This window comes from Heptranchias perlo, chromosome 2 (genome assembly GCF_035084215.1).
Source record: "Heptranchias perlo isolate sHepPer1 chromosome 2, sHepPer1.hap1, whole genome shotgun sequence".
NCBI lineage: Eukaryota > Metazoa > Chordata > Chondrichthyes > Hexanchiformes > Hexanchidae > Heptranchias > Heptranchias perlo.
In genome coordinates this window covers 129,639,762-129,660,169 of record NC_090326.1, presented here as the reverse complement: position 1 = coordinate 129,660,169, position 20,408 = coordinate 129,639,762, and the positions used below count along the sequence as shown (strand labels likewise).

Below are 20,408 nucleotides of genomic sequence, written 5' to 3'. Positions count from 1 at the left end.
ATCACTCCTCACTCCCACTCAAACCTCATCCTCAACTTACCTGCACTTACTCACCTCCCCAGTACTCATCTCACCACTACCACTCAACCCAATCTTTATACAATGTCATGGCTCTGTCTCATACTCACCCTCTGATGCATCTCTTTCACGGTCAGTCTCACCCAAACCAATGCATTCAGCAGTTGGCCACGTCACCATCCCTCACCCATGCCTCTCCACTTTCTCCTCTTATAGAAGAGAGCCCAGAATGCACGGGAGAGGGCAAAGACCGGAGAAGGGCCGCAACATCTGGTCGTCCTCACAGACAAGGAGGAGGAAGCTCTGGAACTAATCTGCACCCTCGAGTGCCTGTCCGTCGGGGACGCCGAGACTGGCACCTGACAAACGTCTGGTGACAGAACTTTAAATTCAGCACTCAGAATAGGAAATGATGTTAACATGCCTTGCCATCTTCAGCACCTCAACATCTGTCATCATGCTTATTATTGCCTTCTGTTCTCTTACAGGGCCTTTAGCAACCGCCGTGACGGCGGAGGGCGATTCCTCAGAGGCCCAGCCGGCCTCGGAGGGGCACCGTTGTATCTGAGCGAGCCATCCACCAGCGCAGATACTCACCTCGGTGGGTCCCCGTCCTCACTTAGTTGGGGTCGCTTATGGTGAGTCACCACACACGTGAGCACGAGCAGATACTGGTGGCAGGGGCAGTTGTGGAGAGTCTGCGTCGGTGGGAGCAATCTTCTCCAGGCTCTGCTCAGCTGGACACAGATGCTGAACCCTGGGGGCCATCCATGAAAAGGAGAATGATCGAGGGGCAGCAGCATATTTGCGAGGTGCTGGTACAAGTGCCACGTGCACTCTCCACAATCACGCAGAGGATGGAGGAGTCCAACTCCTGCATGAATGGAATGGTGGCACAGGTAAGGGAGGGCATCTCTGAGATAGTGTCGCGGGAATGTCTGCGATGGAGGGAAGGCTAGCCTCTATCGAACTTCAAGCACAGCTCACCAATGAGTCCATTGAGGTCCTGACAATGGCCCTTCGGACTCAGGGTGAGCAACTTTCTGCCGCCTTAAACAGGCAGGCACATACTCTGGCACTGGCCTTACAAGGCTTCACACATGTCCTCCAAACTGTCGTCCAGCAGGGTGGAAGGAGTGATGTGGGCCTGGCCCAGGAGAGGGATGATGGCGAAAGGGGACATGGAAGTGGGGACGCCACTCAAAGCGCCCCTACGTCTCACCTGTTGCCCCCCTTCTCAACCAGTACCCACAATGCTGCCTCCTCTCCAGGTGGCCGAGCCTGCCCCTGCACAGGTGCAGGTGGAGCAGTCTTTGGAGGGGCCCTCATGGCCACCGAAACCAAGAGGGCGTAGGCCCAAAGCATCTAATCGGTCAGGGCATGAACAAGAGCAACCTGCCACTACCTCTGCTGCAGCCACAGGGGAGGCACCACATAGGAGTACTCATAAGTGTAAGGCAAAGGTTTTGTGAGCACAAAGGGGATGCACATGGGTGTTTGCCGGTTTGTCATGTTTTTTTATTTACATTTGATTTTTGTTAATGGCACATCAAATATTATTATTGTCACCACTACTGTCATGTCTTGGCCATTCTTGACTGGCTTGTGTAATGAGACCCTTTCATGAGGTTCACCATGAACACCAACACTTGATGCCACCCATTGGGTCACCCTACAGTGGGTGTATGTGTAGTTGCACGACTATTTTGTGCAGGTGCCTGTGGCGCAGCACTGTGTTGTGGAGCTCCACGTGGCGGAGGTGGATGGCGTGCCTGGCGATGTTGCTCGTCCTCGGATGAAGTGATGAATGCAGTTATGCCATCCCCCATCCTGACGGTATGAGTTTGAGGGAGTCTGCAAAGTAGGTAAATGTGTTTGCACAGCAGAGTTGAGAGTACAAATTAAGAATTTTGAGTGGAAGGACAAAGGTGTTGCAGCCAAAACTTTGTCTGAAGTGACAGAGTGCCCTGCTGCAATAAATGACGTTTTCTCCCCACCTGTCAAATAATCCTTTGCATCTCCCACTGGCTGCTGGCTGAAACACATCTGCTCCAACAGGGAGTGTTTCCCACAGCACGGGAAACACGCTGCGGATCCTTCAAAATTGCACACCTGCCAAAATCTCGTGTCAATGAGGTCTGTCAAGTACCTCAACTATCTGACTAACTAACTAAAGCAGCATCCCGCTGGCTTTAATTGCCAGTGGGAGTCCCGCATTTGGGAGCTGCGCGCGCACCCGAACGCGTCACTGGGGAACCCGGAAGTCAGCGGGTTGGAGCCGGACTCCGAACCCGCTCCGGGATTCTGCCATTTTAGGAGCCCACCCGCCTCCAACGCACCCGCTCAGCCATCCGAAAATCGGCCCCCAAATATCAAAAAGAAGGAGTTGAATAAACAACAATATTAATGTACAAAATATCCCAATTCACTTCACAATAGAAATAGATGGGAGAACAGACCCTGAGCGATGGAGGGAAAGATTAAAAGGGATGACTCAAAGCTTGTTTGATAAACTGGATTTAGAGAAGGTTTTTAAAGATAGAGAGGCAGATAGGTTTAGGGAGGAATTTCCAGAAAGTATAGCCAAGGCAGCTGAACGCTTTTCACCAATGGCAAAGCAAAGGGAGGGGGATTCACAGAAGGCTGGAGCCAGAGGACCTAAGGTGCAGGAAGGGATATAAGACTGGAGGTGATTACAAAGTTATGGAGGGTGCTGAAGACAAGGAGGAGGATTTTAAATTTAACGTGTTGGGGGACAGGGAGTCAACGTATGTTAGTAAGGATAAAAGTGAATGACGAGCAGGACAGCACGGTAGCTGAGTTTTGGTGCGTGAATAAGAGGCTTTGGAAAAAGTTCAAAGGAGGGCCACTAAAATGATTCCTTGTCTAAAAGCCCTTAGTTATCCTGATAGGCTTAGAGGGTCGTCTTATTCTAGAAAAGCATAGGCTTCGGGGTGATTTAATTGAAGTATTTAAAAATAATCAAGGGACTTGACTGTGTCTGTGTGGACAGACTATTTGATCTATATAGGTTAGGGAAAACAAGGGGTCATGCGAATAGCTATATAAGCATAGAACTACGTTAGATGTCAGGAGGTTTTATGTTTTACGCAGAGGATTATCGACGCTTGGAACAAGTTGCTAGCTCATGCGGTGAGTGCAGATTCACTGCAACAGTTCAAAAAGGAACTGGATAAGTTCCTTGCTGTGATTAATATCACTGTGTATAAAAAGGTAGGTGGGATGTTGGTTATGTATCTCATGGTTACTGTGATCTCTTGAACTCATTTTAATTGCCTTATGGGGGTCAGAGAGGAATTTCCCAGATTTTTTCCCCCTTAAATAACTAAAGGATTGATTAAGAAAGGGAAGATAGATTATGAAAATAAATTAGCAAAAAATATAAAAACAGATAGCAAGAGTTTCTACAGTTATATAAAAAGAAAAAGGGTGGCTAAGGCAAACATAGATCCCTTAGAGGATGAGACCGGGAAATTAATGGTGGGAAACATGGAGATGGCAAAAATGCTGAACAAATATTTTGTTTCAGTCTTTACGGTAGAGGACGCTAAGAATATCCCAACACTGGACAAACAGGGGGCTCTAGGGGGGGAGGAGCTAAATACGATTAAAATCACTAAGGAATTGGTACTCAGTAAAATAATGGGACTCAAGGCGGATAAATCCCCTGGACCTGATGGTTTACATCCGAGGGTCTTGAGGGAAGTGGCAGTAGGGATTGTGGATGCTTTGGTAATAATTTTCCAAAATTCTCTGGACTCGGCAAAGGTCCCGGCAGATTGGAAAACTGCTAATGTAACACCATTATTTAAAAAGGGTAGTAGGCAGAAGGCTGGAAATTATAGACCAGTTAGCCTAACATCTGTGGTGGGTAAAATTGTGGAGTCTATTATTAAGGAGACAGTCGCAGAACATTTGGATAAACATAATTTAATGGGACAAAGTCCGCATGGCTTTACGAAGGGGAAGTCATGTCTGACAAATTTGCTTGAGTTCTTTGAGGACATAACGTACAGGGTGGATAAAGGGGAACCAGTGGACGTAGTGTATTTAGACTTCCAGAAGGCATTCGACAAGGTGCCACATAAAAGATTATTGCTCAAGATAAAGAATCACTTGACTGGGGGTAATATTCTGGCATGGGTGGAGGATTGGTTATCTAACAGGAAGCAGAGAGTTGGGATAAATGGTTCATTCTCGGACTGGCAACCAGTAGACAGTGGTGTTCCGCAGGGGTCGGTGCTGGGTCCCCAATTCTTTACAATCTATATTACGATTTGGAGGAGGGGACCGAGTGTAACATATCAAAGTTTGCAGATGATACAAAGATGGGAGGGAAAGTAGAGAGTGAGGAGGACATAAAAAACCTACAAGGGGATATAGACAGGCTGGGTGAGTGGGCGGAGATTTGGCAGATGCAATACAATATTGGAAAATGTGAGGTTATGCACTTTGGCAGGAAAAATCAGAGAGCAAGTTATTATCTTAAAGGCGAGAAACTGGAAAGTACTGCAGTTCAAAGGGATCTGGGGGTCCTAGTGCAAGAAAATCAAAAAGTTAGTATGCAGGTGCAGCAGGTGATCAAGAAGGCCAACGGAATGTTGGCTTTTATTGCTAGGGGGATAGAATATAAAAACAGGGAGGTATTGCTGCAGTTATATAAGGTATTGGTGAGACCGCACCTGGAATACTGCATACAGTTTTGGTGTCCATACTTAAGAAAAGACATACTTGCTCTCGAGGCAGTACAAAGAAGGTTCACTCGGTTAATCCTGGGGATGAGGGGGCGGACATATGAGGAGAGGTTGAGTAGATTGGGACTCTACTCATTGGAGTTCAGAAGAATGAGAGGCGATCTTATTGAAACATATAAGATTGTGAAGGGGCTTGATCGGGTGGATGCGGTAAGGATGTTCCCAACGATGGGTGAAACTAGAACGAGGGGGCATAATCTTAGAATAAGGGGCTGCTCTTTCAAAACTGAGATGAGGAGAAACTTCTTCACTCAGAGGGTAGTAGGTCTGGGGAATTTGCTGCCCCAGGAAGCTGTGGAAGCTACATCATTAAATAAATTTAAAACAGAAATAGACAGTTTCCTAGAAGTAAAGGGAATTAGGGGTTACGGGGAGCGGGCAGGAAATTGGACATGAATTTAGATTTGAGGTTAGGATCAGATCAGCCGTGATCTTATTGAATGGCGGAGCAGGCTCGAGGGGCCGATTGGCCTACTCCTGCTCCTATTTCTTATGTTCTTATGTAAATTGGTTGAATTGGCCTAGGGTTTTTTAAAAAAAATCTTTGTTGCCTCTCCCAGGAGATTATACAACTGCTGGTGGGAGCAGTTGCATTTGACTGTTTCGGAATGGCTCGACCGGACATTCTTTTCCTGTCCGTCTTTTCGTATGTATACTCTGGCAGGGATTGCAAAACCATTTTCAGCGAGATGGCAGCTGAGAATGAAGGAAATTTTGGGCAGTGAGGCCTACTGCTGCATCTCCGCTCCAACCAGGATTTCCCTCTCCCACCCCACTGCGAATGCCACTGGCCACTCCTTCCATGTCTGCTGCATGCAAATGACAGCTGTGGTGGGTCCCCAGAAGATTTCCCTATTTTTCACTCCATTTACCAATGCTTCCCTGGGCTGCCAAATGAAAAGTGGTAGTAGGCCTTGGGTATGGTGGTAAAAGCCTTGAGGCCCCCCTCCAACCGTGGAGGGAGAGAGCCTTATCTCATGCCCCATCTCAGCCGATGCATTCAGTGGGACAGGTGGTCTGATCTTCAGGACACATGTCCCTTGCTGCATCTTGTAGCGTCCCAGGACTTTCTGCCTTTGCACTAGTGGGCTCCCTCTTGGCAGCTGGAATTCTTCCAGGAGCCCACCATGCATAGCAAATGACTCTCTACCCAGAGAAATGGGTCAGGATTGGGGCTGATCCGGAGGGGCAGGTGAACCATCCCGAAGAGAAGAATCCTAGGAAAGCTCTCAACTGTCAGTTAAGTTTCAGATGCAGGGAAAGAGAGAGATAAATCTAGATATTCAGCAATGTTTACAAACTTTTGAGGCTGTCCTCTTCTTTCAGCTCACAAATGGTTTACAAGTGGAAATATGGAAGAAATGAAGAGAAAATAGCTGAAGAGAACAAGAAATGTTGAGGTTTACTGAGTTCTGATTTAAAGAGACTGTGTGAAAGTATAAACCTGAATGGAGGAAAAATACTAATAAGGTGGTCCTCCAAGTTAAATGGAATGCATTGCACTGGTAATTTGATTTGGATCTCTTTTGGCTGGATTTTTAATTTCCTGTGAACTCAGGAATCTGAGGGTAGAATAAAGGTTACATGTGGGGCCAGAAAAGTTTCTATTTTTGACATTAAATCTCAGTTATACCAGATTGCTCCACTTAATAACATATCTTGAGTTATACACTGCTTGGGACAGCTCTCCACTCCAATCAGTGAATCGTGATGTTATTGAAATTCATTTGCTGTAATGAGTTTCTAACACACCAAACAACTGGAATTGGCTCCTTGGCTACACCAGGCAACCACAACAGCAAATAATAACAAACAGCTGTCAACTGCTCATTTTGTGGAAAACTTATCCTAAAGTGTTGCATGAAGACAGGTGTTTGGCTCCATGAGTGGGAGGGTTGGTTGGTGATAACAGGCACTTGGTATAATCTTTTAGGAGCTCAAAATGAACCATTAGGCAAACTAATTAAAATTAAAACAGTTTAAATGGATTTTAAACATAATTAACTTTTGATTAGGGAAATAGAAGCATTCAGTAGATGGGATCGCTGTCATCTTCCTTTTCCACAAACCAATGGAAGAATCTCAACCACTTCAAAATATTGGAAGATGCACCAAAAAAGTGTCAATTCAAAATTGCCCATAGATCGCATTAGAAAATAAATTTTATAACCTTAGAGCTCATCAAACATTCCCTAGATTCTAGAACAGTCCCAGTGGATTGGAAGGTCGCAAATGTAACACTGCTATTCAAGAAAAGAGGGAGAGAGAAAACAGGGAACTACAGGCCAGTTAGCCTGACATCAGAATTCGGGAAAATGCTGGAATCCATTATTAAGGATGTAGTAACGGGGCACTTAGGAAATTATAATATTAGGCAGAGTCAACATGGTTTTATGAAAGGGAAACAGTGTTTGAGAAATCTACTGGAGTTTTTTTTAAGGATGTAAGGGTAGATAAAGCGGAACCAGTGGATGTAGTATATTAAGATTTTCAAAAGGAATTCAATAAGGTGCCACACAAGAGGTTGTTAAACAAGATAAGGGGTGATAGTGTTGGGGGTAATATATTAGCATGGATAGAGGATTGGTTAATGAACTGGAAATAGAGAGTAAGGATAAACGGGTCATTTTCGGGTTGGCAGGCTGTAACTAGTGGAGTGCCGCAAGGATCAGCTGTTTACAATCTAATGACTTAGATTAAGGGACCGAGTGTAATGTATCCAAGTTTGTTGATGATACAAAACTAGGTGAGAAAGTAAGCTGTGAGGAGGACGCAGAGACTGCAAAGGGATATAGACAGGTTAAGTGAGTGGTCGATGGAGTATAATGTGGGGAAATGAGGTCATTCACTTTGGTAGGAAGACTAGAAAAAAAGAATATTTTTTAAATGGTGAGCAACTATTGAATGTTGGTGTTCAGAGAGATTTGGGTACCCTTGTATATGCAACACAAAGTTATCATGCAGGTACATGCTGCAAAAATTTGACTTTTGTGTAGTTTAGTTTTTCTCTACAATACAACTGTTGGATTATGGAGTACTACTGTAGCTTCAGTAACGATAAACTTACAGCCCTTTTACCCTCCTAATGCAACTAATGCCTCTTTATAGGTCATACATGAGGCCATTGGTTTTCATTTTTCACAGAAAAACGAATTGAATTTTAGAATGTGACACTAATATCCTCAAATTCAATGATATAGAAAGGAATTTAACTTATTCAATCACCTTGAGGCAGTGGCCCTGTCTTTTTATTAAAGGCCGTTTTTCAGTTGACCGCTGTTTCTGTATGTGGAGATGCCGGTGATGGACTGGGGTTGACAACTGTAAACAATTTTACAACACCAAGTTATAGTCCAGCAATTTTATTTTAAATTCACAAGCTTTCGGAGACTTCCTCCTTCCTCAGGTAAATGTTCAGGAGCTCCTTGAAGCCTACGCATTTATACATATAGAACAATACATGGTGTTTACAGAATGCCCCTGCAACTGCCTGTTGCCAAGGCAATCACCGTGTTCAGACAGAGAGGTGTCACCTGCAGAACCCCCGAATACACATTCAACAAAAAAACAAACAGGAAAAAAAAAGAGAGGCAGAAACATCCGGAAGGCAGAGAAAGCCAGCAAATGACCCATTATATTAAAAACAGATAACATTTGTTCGCTGGTGGGGTAACGTGTAGCGTGACATGAACCCAAGATCCCGGTTGAGGCCGTCCTCATGGGTGCGGAACTTGGCTATCAATTTCTGCTCGACGATTTTGCGTTGTCGTGTGTCTCGAAGGCCGCCTTGGAGTACGCTGTTTCTGTAGGTTGACAAATCTGGTATCCCGACCACGCTGAGCTCAGTTAACTCCAATTTCGCAGTGGACACGTATTTAGCATCTAAAGTATCGAGGTGCTTGATTATCGCGCTTTAATTTAAATCAGATAGCGTGAGACTCACTTAAAAGCCGCCCAAGATACTCCACCGAACAGTGGCAAACTGTTGCTGCGCCTGCGCATTATGGTGCAACAGTGATTTTCGCGCAGGCACAGGAGAGCCGAAGCTGGGGTCCTGCCTGCGGCCGATGTTAGCGGTCTGTTCGGTTACTATGGTGACAGCCGCGGCGAACGGGCCGGCCGGAGAATGGCGGCGGCCAGTTCTCCAGTACAATCGGTGTTCAGCACTGATCAGGAACTGGTCGTACTGTTGTCTTACTCGTCCGGAGAAAGCTGTTTCCCAGGGTAAAGTCGGACAAAGTTTCTAGGTTTGTCAGAGCGGCCGCTCTGCTCACACCCGCTGTGTAAGAGCTGCTGTCAGAATGATGACGTGCCGACAGCACCACTAGAAAACGACATCACTCTTGTTGCTGCCTGTGACAAAAAGTTTTGAAGCATCGTTTTTTCTTCTCTGTGCTTTCTTTTGCCAAATATCTAGAATTTTCCTTCTCTCCCAAAAGTGTTGGTTGGTTCCTTGCTGGGTGAAGTTTAATGGGCACCCTCTAGCACCTTGCAATCCAAGTGGCCATTGCTCATATGCAAGCCCTGGCAATAAGTACAGGCTTTGCAATTGCAGTGGGCATTACAGACAAACCCAGTCCTGTTTTCAGTCCATGTGCAAATATGTGCTTTTCCAACAGGGGATGCTCGATAGTAACCCGAAGTGGGAACCCTGACTGATCTTTGACTCCTTAAACCTTGGGGGCTAAGGCTATTTTATGTCAGCACAGACTTGGAATTAAACCTGGTCTGTATGGCTCAAGTACTCTTTGGATTGAACTGCCTTCAGGGCAACCTGACCTGTGCCTCTGCATTTGTCTTTCATACTCTTGATTTTCTAACCCACACTTTTCTTACTCCTCCATTTTCTATCTTCCATTTTCTTTCTTGACCAATGCAAGTTCATTATTTTTCCCACCACATTCCATAAGTGGCACAATGCTAAGAAAATTGCCAATTGATTTATTTTTGTTTAAAAACATGATCGGTGCTCTTACGGAGTGATCTCCGTTATAAGGATATAATGTAAGTTCTCCATTTTTTTTCTCCCCAGAGCTGCTCCCTCAGATCGGTTGAAGGTTGGTTTCTTCAAAACAGACCGTGCCACTCAAACAGATGTCAGTGACATATTGAAACTGAAAGAACTGAGTACTGCAGTTGAATCTCTGGTAAAGGTACTCGAATTTTTATTAAAGTTTATGACACCGTAGTGATTAATATTTAAATAAGAGAATAGAGTAATGCCAGGTGAGACACAATCTATATTCTGCTGCAACCTCCAAAATGTCTAGAATTAGTATAGTTCTGATGTCATTCTTTTCTGTATCGTATTTTTTTTCTCATCATTTGTTATTAAACAGATTTCACTCCCCAACGGCTGAAGAACATAATCACTCAAAAAGACGGCCGTTAGATCAATTCGTTAAGTAATACAAGCTAGCTTTGTCAAGGATTAAAAGAAAGGATGCAGTGGATTGCAAAAACTTTTGTTGGGTCGGGGAGATTTGAGTTGATGTAGAAATGATTGTGGATGATAGAACCCTCTGTGGTTGTATTTGTATATTTGGGAGTATTTAAGTTAGTGTCTTCAGATAATTCGCCAATTTAGCAATGGGGAGAATTAAGAGGGTTGAAAGTGAGAGCAAGATTGTGCCACAAAGCTAGCAACTATTCCACCGATTGATGCAAGCTATTAGCCCACAATTTTCTGGAGCCTTGCGCCATTTTTTGCTGTGAGGATTTCTGGTTTATAATTGTATTTTTGTGAGCGATAATAGTATTTGTCAAATTTCATGTTGAAGGAAATGTTTTTGCGGTTCTTAGAAATAAGTAATATGATGGAAGTTTTATTTTAATTGGTGTGGTGTCAATTTTGTTGAGATTTTATCCTGCGACAAGTTATAGGGACATAAGTCACGTTTTTATATATATATATAATGTTGAGCCTTGTGTTTTAAGTAAAAGTGATCACCTCATTTTGGTTGTGTTATGACAATTCAGGTTGAGTTGAGATTTTTTTCCCCCAAAAGCAGGGACAACTGAAGGAGAATCGCCCAAAGCTGCTGTTTATGCAACCTGTTTCCTTCACTGCTTTAAAATGAGTGTGCTGAGGATTAAAAGTAAATTAATGTCTGAGAAATGCAATACAGTACAACCTGTACTTACAATCAAGTCTCTATTGAAGCCACTAATCTTAGTTTCCGAGCAATTTACAATGAAGGCAGTGCAGCATTTCCTCCGTAAGGTAGTCGCCCTTGCACCTCAATTTGTAACCGCATCTCGTTTGGCTGTTTTGCATTGCACTTCAATGTAATTTGAATACTGGAGCCCATTTGAGGATTCAAACTCCGATTGCCAAACAAATTGATATTTTCAAGTAAAATACACACTCATTTTGTGACAGTAGAAATACTTGCAATACTCCTTCAACGTTACAACTGATCGGCCTCATACGTCAACACAGAGTCAAGGGAGAGCCGGACTTTTCAGCGGCAGTGCCTGGCATTAAAATAAGCGAAAAATCGAAACTTAGGGATGTTTGAGGCAGATAAATTTCAGTGCTGGGGAAGCATAACAGGTATTTTTACTGTTGTGAAACGATTTTCTGTGTAAAACGACACCTAAAATATATTAGCTTCGTTTCTGGCAGCAGAAGTGTGAAGAGTCCCGCTCTCCCTGAACCCTTTTCAATACAGTATTGTGCAGATTCCTACATGGAGCATTAAGTACAATGAATCATAGACAGTTACGGCACAGAGGGAGGCCATCCGGGCCATCGTGTCCGTGCCCGCCGAAAAAGAGCTATCCAGCTTAATCCCACTTTCCAGCAATTGGTCCATAGCCCTGTAGGTTAAGGTACTTCAAGTGCACATCCAAGTACTTTTTAAATGAGTTGAGGGCTTCTGCCTCTACCATCCTTTCAGGCAGTGGGTTCCAGACCCCCAACACCCTCTGGGTGAAAACATTTCTCCTCAGCTCCCCTCTAACAAATACTTTAAATCTATGCCCCCTTGTCACTGACCCCCCCCCCCCCCAAGGGAAATAGGTCCTCTCTATCTCGTCCTGTCATAATTTTATATACCTCAATTAAATCTCCACTCAACCTCCTTTGTTCCAAAGAAAACAACCCCAGCGTATCCAATCTTTTCCCATAGCTAAAATTCTCCAGCCCTGGCAACATCCACATAAATCTCCTTTGTTTTTTGTAATATGGTGACCAGAACAGTAAGCAGTACTCAAGCTGTGGCCTAACCAATGTTTTATACAGTTCTAGCATAACCTCCCTGCTCTTATATTCTGTGCATTGGCAATATAGGAAAGTATCCCATATGCCTTTTTAACCACCTTATCTACCTGTTCTGCTATCTTCAGGGATGTGTGGACATGCACTCCAAGGTCCCCAAGAACCTACCTAAAATAAAGAAAAAAATATTTTTTCCTGGGGTCATTCCTCCTGACAGTATTGGAGAGATCTAGAAATTGTTTATCCACTTGCTCCAGAACTTCCTCTACCTTAGTTCCCAAAATGTTATGGTGCTATATATATTTCTCTCTGTCCTGACTGTACTACTTGTATGTAATCAACTATCGATTATTGCTCAAAGAATCTGTCACCAAGTGCACTGGCTGCATCTTTTTTTAAAAAAAAATTAATCTTGGGATGTGGACCATACAGGCAAGGCAGCATTTAGTTGTCCTTTAGCCACTGACAATCATTAACATGGTGTGCAACCGGAGTCACCCAAAACCAGACCAGCAGGGATGACACGTTCCCTTCCATGAAGGGTATTAGTGAACTGGTTGGGTTTGTTTGACAATCCAGCAGCTTTCATGGGGTTTTTTTTGGTGGCAATCCATAAATGACCTGATTTGTGGAATTCAATTTCAAAACTTGCCACTGTGGGATTTGAACTCGACTTCTGAGTTATTAATCCAAAATCATAACTATTACACTGCTGCACTCCCTTGCCGTCACGCTGCTGCAAGTGTCAAAATAAAAAAAACACTCCTATGCACTCAACAATATCATTTTATATAAAAAACTAAACATTTTAGGGTTGAATTTCCACATGGGTTGCCCTGCTCATCTGCTCTAACTTTGGTGGTAAATCCGTGGAAACCCTCGAGAAACGGAGTAAACGCTAGTCATGCCGCTTCTCCGACGTTACACCAGATTTCCTGCCAAAGTTACGGCAAACGATGGGGAGAATCTCTGCGGAAGTAATGGCGTTTGTGGCTGGCTAACTGACATGTCCAAAGTGTACAAATTATGACTGGTTGCAATGAAGTTTGAGCCAAGTAAAAAGCACTCACGTGATTGTCTCTGGGCTCTGAGTGCATTTTTTACTGGCTGTAGGTAAGAAGAATTAACTCTTGTTGCTCATCTGACTTTGAAACCAAAATGGTAAACTATGTGTGGAGGCGGAAGATGTGGATATGGTTCTTAACGAATGATTTGCATCTGTCTTCAAAAAGGAGAGGGATGATGCAGGGATTGAAGTTGAGGAGGAGGAGTGTGAAGTATTGGATGGGATAAACATAGAGGAAGTATTAAGGCGATTAGTATCTTTGGAAGTGGATAAATCAGCAGGACCGGATGAAATGTATCTCAGGCTGCCAAATTAGCAATAATACTGTGGAGGATGAATTTTTAGACCAGTACGTTGAGGAGCCAACCAGGGAACAGGCTATCCTAGATTGGGTATTGTGCCAATGAGAAGGGGTTAATTAATAATCTTGTTGTGCAGGGTCCTTTAGGGAAGAGTGACCATAACATGATAGAATTCTTCATTAAGATGGAAAGTGAGGTAGTCCAATCCGAAACTAGGGTCCTAAATCTAAACAAAGGAAACTACGAAGGTATGAGGAGTGAGTTGGCTATGATAGATTGGGAAGCTTCATTAAAAGGCATGACGGTGGATAGGCAATGGCTAACATTTAAGGAACGAATGCATGAATTGCAACAATTATACATTCGTTTCTGGTGTAAAAACACAAAAGGAAATGCGGCCCAACCATGGCTAACAAAAGAAATTAAGGATAGTATTAGATACAAAGAGGAGTCATATAAAATTGCCAGAAAAAATATCAAGCCTGAAGATTGGGAACAGTTTAGAATTCAGCAAAAAAGGACCAAGAGATTGATTAAGAGGGGAAAAATAGAGTATGAGAGTAAACTTGCAAGGAACATAAAAGTGGACTGTAAAAGCTTCTACAAGTGTGTAAAAAGAAAAAGATTAGTGAAGACAAATGTAGGTCCCTTACAGTCAGAAACGGGAGAATTTATAATGGGGAACAGGGAAATGGCAGAGCAATTAAACAAATACTTTGGTTCTGTCTTCACGGAAGAGGACACAAATAAGTCCCCAGAAGTGGTAGGGAACCAAGGGACTAGTGAGAAGGAGGAATTAAAGGAATTTGGTATAAGTAAAACAAAAATAGTGCTGGAGAAATTAATGGGACTGAAAGCCGATAAATCCCCAGGACCTGATAATCTGCATCCCAGAGTACTAAAAGAGGTAGCTATGGAAATAGTGGATGCATTAGTTGTCATCTTCCAAAATTCTATAGATTATAGAACAGTTCCTGCAGATTGGAGGGTGGCAAATGTAACCCCACTATTTAAAAAAAGAGGGAGAGAGAAAACAGGGAACTACAGACCGGTTAGCCTAACATCATAAGAAATAGGAGCAGGAGTAGGCCAATCGGCCCCTCGAGCCTGCTCCGCCATTCAATAAGATCACGGCTGATCTGGTCCTAACCTCAAATCTAAATTCATGTCCAATTTCCTGCCCGCTCCCCGTAACCCCTAATTCCCTTTACTTCTAGGAAACTGTCTATTTCTGTTTTAAATTTATTTAATGATGTAGCTTCCACAGCTTCCTGGGGCAGCAAATTCCACAGACCTACCACCCTCTGAGTGAAGAAGTTTCTCCTCATCTCAGTTTTGAAAGAGCAGCCCCTTATTCTAAGATTATGCCCCCTCGTTCTAGTTTCACCCATCCTTGGGAACATCCTTACCGCATCCACCCGATCAAGCCCCTTCACAATCTTATATGTTTCAATAAGATCGCCTCTCATTCTTCTGAACTCCAATGAGTAGAGTCCCAATCTACTCAACCTCTCCTCATATGTCCGCCCCCTCATCCCCGGGATTAACCGAGTGAACCTTCTTTGTACTGCCTCGCGAGCAAGTATGTCTTTTCTTAAGTATGGACACCAAAACTGTATGCAGTATTCCAGGTGCGGTCTCACTAATACCTTATATAACTGCAGCAATACCTCCCTGTTTTTATATTCTATCCCCCTAGCAATAAAAGCCAACATTCCGTTGGCCTTCTTGATCACCTGCTGCACCTGCATACTAACCTTTTGATTTTCTTGCACTAGGACACCCAGATCCCTTTGTACTGCAGTATTTTCCAGTTTCTCGCCATTAAGATAATAACTTGCTCTCCGATTTTTCCTGCCAAAGTGCATAACCTCACATTTTCCAACATTGTATTGCATCTGCCAAATCTCCGCCCACTCACCCAGCCTGTCTATATCCCCTTGTAGGTTTTTTATGTCCTCCTCACTCTCTACTTTCCCTCCCATCTTTGTATCATCTGCAAACTTTGATATGTTACACTCGGTCCCCTCCTCCAAATCGTTAATATAGATTGTAAAGAGTTGGGGACCCAGCACCGACCCGTGCGGAACACCACTGGCTACTGGTTGCCAGTCCGAGAATGTACCATTTATCCCAACTCTCTGCTTCCTGTTAGATAACCAATCCTCCACCCATGCCAGAATATTACCCCCAATCCGTAGTAGGGAACATGCTAGTCTATTATAATGGATGTGATAACAGGACATTTAGAAAATATCAATGGGATTAGACAAAGTCAACATGGATTTATGAAAGGGAAATCATGTTTGACAAACCTAGTGGAGATTTTTGAGGATGTAACTGGTAGAATAGATAAGGGAGAACCAGTGGATGTGGTTTATTTGGATTTTCAGAAGGCCTTTGATAAAGTCTCACATAAGAGGTTAGTGTGCAAAATTAAAGCACATGGGATTGGTGGTAATATACTGGCATGGATTGAAAATTGGTTAACATACTGGAAACAGAGAGCAGGAATAAATGGGTCTTTTTCGGGGTGGCAGGCAGTGACTAGTGGGGTACTGCAGGAATCAGTGCTTGGGCCCCAGCTAGTCACAATATATGTCAATGATTTGGATGAGGGAGCCAAATCTAATATGTCCAAGTTTGCTGACGACATAAAACTAGGTGGGATCATGAATTGTGAGGAGGATGAAAAGAGGCTTCAAGGTGATTTAGGCAAGTTGAGTGAGTGGGCAAATACATGGCAGATGCAGTATAATGTGAATAAATGTGAAGTTATCCACTTTGGAAGGAAAAACAGAAAGGCAGAGAATTATTTAAATGGTGATAGATTGGGGACTGTTGATGTACAAAGGGACCTGGGTGTCCTTGTACACCAGTCACTGAAAGCAAACATGCAGGTGCAGCAAGCAGTTAGGAAGACAAATTGTATGTTGGCCTTTATTGCAAGAGGATTTGAGTATAGGAGCAAGGATGTCTTACTGCAGTTATACAGGGCCTTGGTGAGACCACACCTGGAGAATTGTGTGCAGTTTTTGTCTCCTTACCTAAGAAATGATATACTTGCCATGGAGGGAGTGCAGCGAAGGTTCACCAGACTGATTCCTGGGATGGCAGGACTGTCATATGAGGAGGGATTGGGTCGACTCGGCCTGTATTCACTTGAGCTTTGAAGAATTGGAGGGGATCTCATTGAAACATATAAAATTCTGACAGGGCTAGACAAACTGGATGCAGGGAGGATGTTTCCCCTGGCTGGGAGCTCCAGAACAAGGGGGTCACAGTCTCAGGAAACGGGATAGGACATTTAGGACTGAGATGAGGAGAAATTCCTTCACTCAGAGGGTGGTGAAGTTGTGGAATTCTCTACCACAGAAGGCTGTGGAGGCCAAGTCACTGAATATATTTAAGAAGGAGATAGATAGATTTCTAGACACAGAAGGCATTAAGAGGTATGGGGAGAGAGCAGGAATATGGTATTGAGATGGAGGATCAGCCATGATCATATTGAATGGCGGAGCAGACTCGAAGGCTGGAATGGCCTACTCCTGCTCTTATTTCTATGTTTCTATGTAAAAAAAGCCAGAGAGGAAATAGCAGAGGCTTTAACAATCATTTTCCAAACTTCACTGGATACAGGTGTAGTGCCGGAGGATTGGAGGACTGCTAACTTTGTACCATTGTTTAAAAAGGGAGCGAAGGATAGACCGAGTAATTACAGGCCAGTCAGCCTAACCTTGGCGGTGGGCAAATTATTGGAATCAATTCTGAGGGACAGGATAAACTGTCACTTAGAAAGACACGGACTAATCAAGGACAGTCAGCATGGATTTGTTAAGGGGAGGTCGTGTCTGACTAACTTGATTGAATTTTTTGAGGAGGTGACAAGGAGGATCGATGAGGGTGGCGCAATTGATGTAGTCTACATGGATTTTAGCCAGGCTTTTAACAAGGTCCCGCATGGCGGATTGGTCAAAAAAGTAATGGCCTATGGGATCCAAGGGAATTTGGCAAATTGGATCCAAAATTGGCTCAGTGGCAGGAAGCAATGGGTAATGGTCAACGGGTGTTTTTGCGACTGGAAGGCTGTTTCCAGTGGGGTGCCGCAGGGCTCAGTACTAGGTCCTTTGCTTTTTGTGGTATACATTAACAATTTGGACTTAAACGTAGGGGCATGATTAAGAAATTTGCAGATGACACAAAGATCGGCCGTGTGGTTGATAGTGAGGAGGAAAGCTGTAGACTGCAGGAAGAAATCAATGGACTGGTCAGATGGGCAGAAAAGTGGCAAATGGAGTTCAATCCGGAGAAGTGTGTGGTAATGCATTTGGGGAGAGCAAACAAGGCAAGGGAATACACAATAAATGGGAGGATACTGAGAGGTGTAGAGGAAGTGAGGGACCTTGGAGTGCATGTCCACAGATCCCTGAAGGTAGCAGGACAGGTAGTTAAGGTGGTTAAGAAGGCATATGAATTGCTTTCCTTTGTTAGCCGAGGCATAGAATATAAAAGCAGGGATGTTATGCTGGAACTGTATAAAACACTGGTTAGGCTACAGCTTGAGTACTGTGCACAGTTCTGGTCACCACACTACAGGAAGGATGTAATTGCACTAGAGAGGGTGCAGAGGAGATTTACGAGGATGTTGCCAGGACTGGAGATTTTTAGCTATGATGACAGATTGGATAGGCTGGGGTTGTTTTCCTTGGAACAGAGGAGGCTGAGGGGTGATTTGATTTGAGGTGTACAAAATTATGAGGTGCCTAGATAGAGTGGATAAGAAGGACCTATTTCCCTTAGCAGAGGGGTCAATAAACAGGGGGCATAGATTTAAAGTGATTGTTAGAAGGATAAAAGTGGAAATGAGGAAAAACATTTTCACCCAGAAGGTGGTGGGGATCTGGAACTCACTGCCTGAGAGGGTGGTAGAGGCAGAAACCTCAACTCATTTAAAAAAAATACCTGGATATGCACTTGAAGAGCTGTGACCTGCAGGGCTACGAACCAAATGCGGGAAAGTGGGATTAGGCTGGGTGGCTTGTTTCTCAGCCAGCGCAGATAGGATGGGCTGAATGGCCTCCTTCTGTGCTGTAAATTTTCTATGAAACTCTTGTTAAAAATATGGATTTTTCCATTTGAACCAGAATGTCGATCAGGACAGGGCAGCTAGTGCTGTATAGGAATTATCAGCTCCATGCTCCACATGGAGAGGGACAGTGAGAACAGAGTGTGACGCAATGGGACGTGGTAGTAATGGAACAAGGCTACAGTAGAATGGAATGAACTCCTGAATGCAATGGCACAGTGAGACCCGTTCTGCATAATTTAAAGAGCAAGCTACAGTCTCAGCAATGAAACATTGGACTCCTTACTTCCTGGCTAAAAAAGTTTTCTGTTTTTTTTTAGGACAAGACTTTTAATTTTGGAAGGGAGCCCTAAATTTCATTTTAATGTGACCAGAGGAATATTTTTAAAGGAGGATTTTTAAAAAAAGTTTGCGTTCAGTTAGTGGATGAAAGAGGGTAAATGATGTCCCATTATTGCGGGATTGGCTGTACTCATTTTGTTTGTGCAGGGATTTATTGGTTTCTAAGAATTGAGCAAGTCATATCCCTAGTCCACACGTGGGTTTCTTCCATCTATGTATTATTAAAAGTCTTGAGTAGGGCACATATTCCATTGAACTCTTGTTGTGTAAACATTTCCAATGGGAGTTCCAATTTTAAAATGCCAGCACTTATGTTTATCTATAACTATCACCTGTCATTCCACTAGGTGGCCCTGTGTTATCTTTTAGCCACAAATCACTGCGAATGCTCGCTGGGGAAAAATGTCTGCCATCTTTGAAATTTCTATTGTCCAAAATAAGGTTTTAAACAAATAGGAAAAAAAAATAAAAATCATATATTTCATAACATGATTACATTTACTCATTGGATTGTCTTTTGTGGCTTTTAATGCCTTCATTAAAGTTTTACTTCACAGCTTCCGCTTCTTCCAAAAGTTTGGGCTTTCACTGGATTTTTTTTACTTCATAACAGCTAGATAGAGCTTTCAATCACATCTGCATATTTCAAGTATGTGCAGTGTGCAGAATTTACAGATATGTAATCCATGCATTCTGAGCATTTTGCAGAATTTTACAACATGCAATTTGCGTATCAACAGGAGTTAAAGGGTAGCAGGGGTGTCCCCTCATCCTCTGAGAATTCAAGAGTTTCTTTGCTTTTCTATAAGACTTTGAAATAAACTAGAGATTAAATTCTCAAAGCTTTTATTTTAGGCCAGTGAATAACATTTATATAAATGTGTTAATAATTATGCCTTTCTGTTATAAATTTTTCATAGACAAACAACACCTGTGAACAACATGAATAGAAGCACCTGTGATTGTTGTTAGAAAAAACAGACATTCTTCATGGAGAATGGAATGCTGTTTAATACCATTGAAAATTACATTAAAAAAAAAATCTGTTTTCTGAACCTTTTTTGAGGCATAAGAATTTTTTGTAAATGTAAATGATTAACTTTTGAGTGTTTGCGGTCATTTTTGTTTGTTGTTGCTGGCAGGGGGAATAGGTGGGGAAAAATGGAGGGGAGAAGATGGCACAAGGGACTGAGAGAGGTCTGAAGGGGAGGGTACAAGGTGATGAAGCAAAGGTGGAGGCAAGGGCACAGATGTGAAGGAGTGGGTCAGAGCTTAGGCAGGTGAAGGCTGGTAACCTCCATTGACCTCCACCCTCTCCCTTAAAAAATACTTCCAAACCCTCCCAACCACCTGGTTGCATTTCCCCACCTACCCCCTCTGCCTTCATGATTCAGACAGTACCATTACCCTGTTTCCCAGTGTTAGTTGCCCAACCACATGTTGGACAGCTGGCATCAGTCAGCAGTACAGGAGGACAGTGGTGGGAGTATGAGGTTCTCTCCTGACTCACTGAGCAATGCCCCAGAGATTCACTATTTCTTTAACAATACATTGTTATGTTACAGTTGTTATAAAATAGTGTATTCTTTGACTCATT

General features: G+C 43.3%; 1 protein-coding gene across 2 annotated transcripts in view; it reads left to right on the top strand.

The window, feature by feature from the left end:
- Nucleotides 1-8,761: 8,761 nt before the first annotated feature.
- The window catches only part of LOC137334337 (uncharacterized protein C10orf67, mitochondrial-like), a 67,906-nt gene continuing 56,259 nt past the window's right edge, over nucleotides 8,762-20,408 (top strand). For both annotated transcript variants that reach the window (XM_067999050.1, XM_067999040.1), the window contains exons 1-2: nucleotides 8,762-9,017; nucleotides 9,826-9,946. In XM_067999050.1, the coding sequence (XP_067855151.1) occupies nucleotides 8,920-9,017; nucleotides 9,826-9,946 (219 nt within the window). In that variant the 5' untranslated portion in view covers nucleotides 8,762-8,919. The remainder of the gene's footprint in view (nucleotides 9,018-9,825; nucleotides 9,947-20,408) is intronic.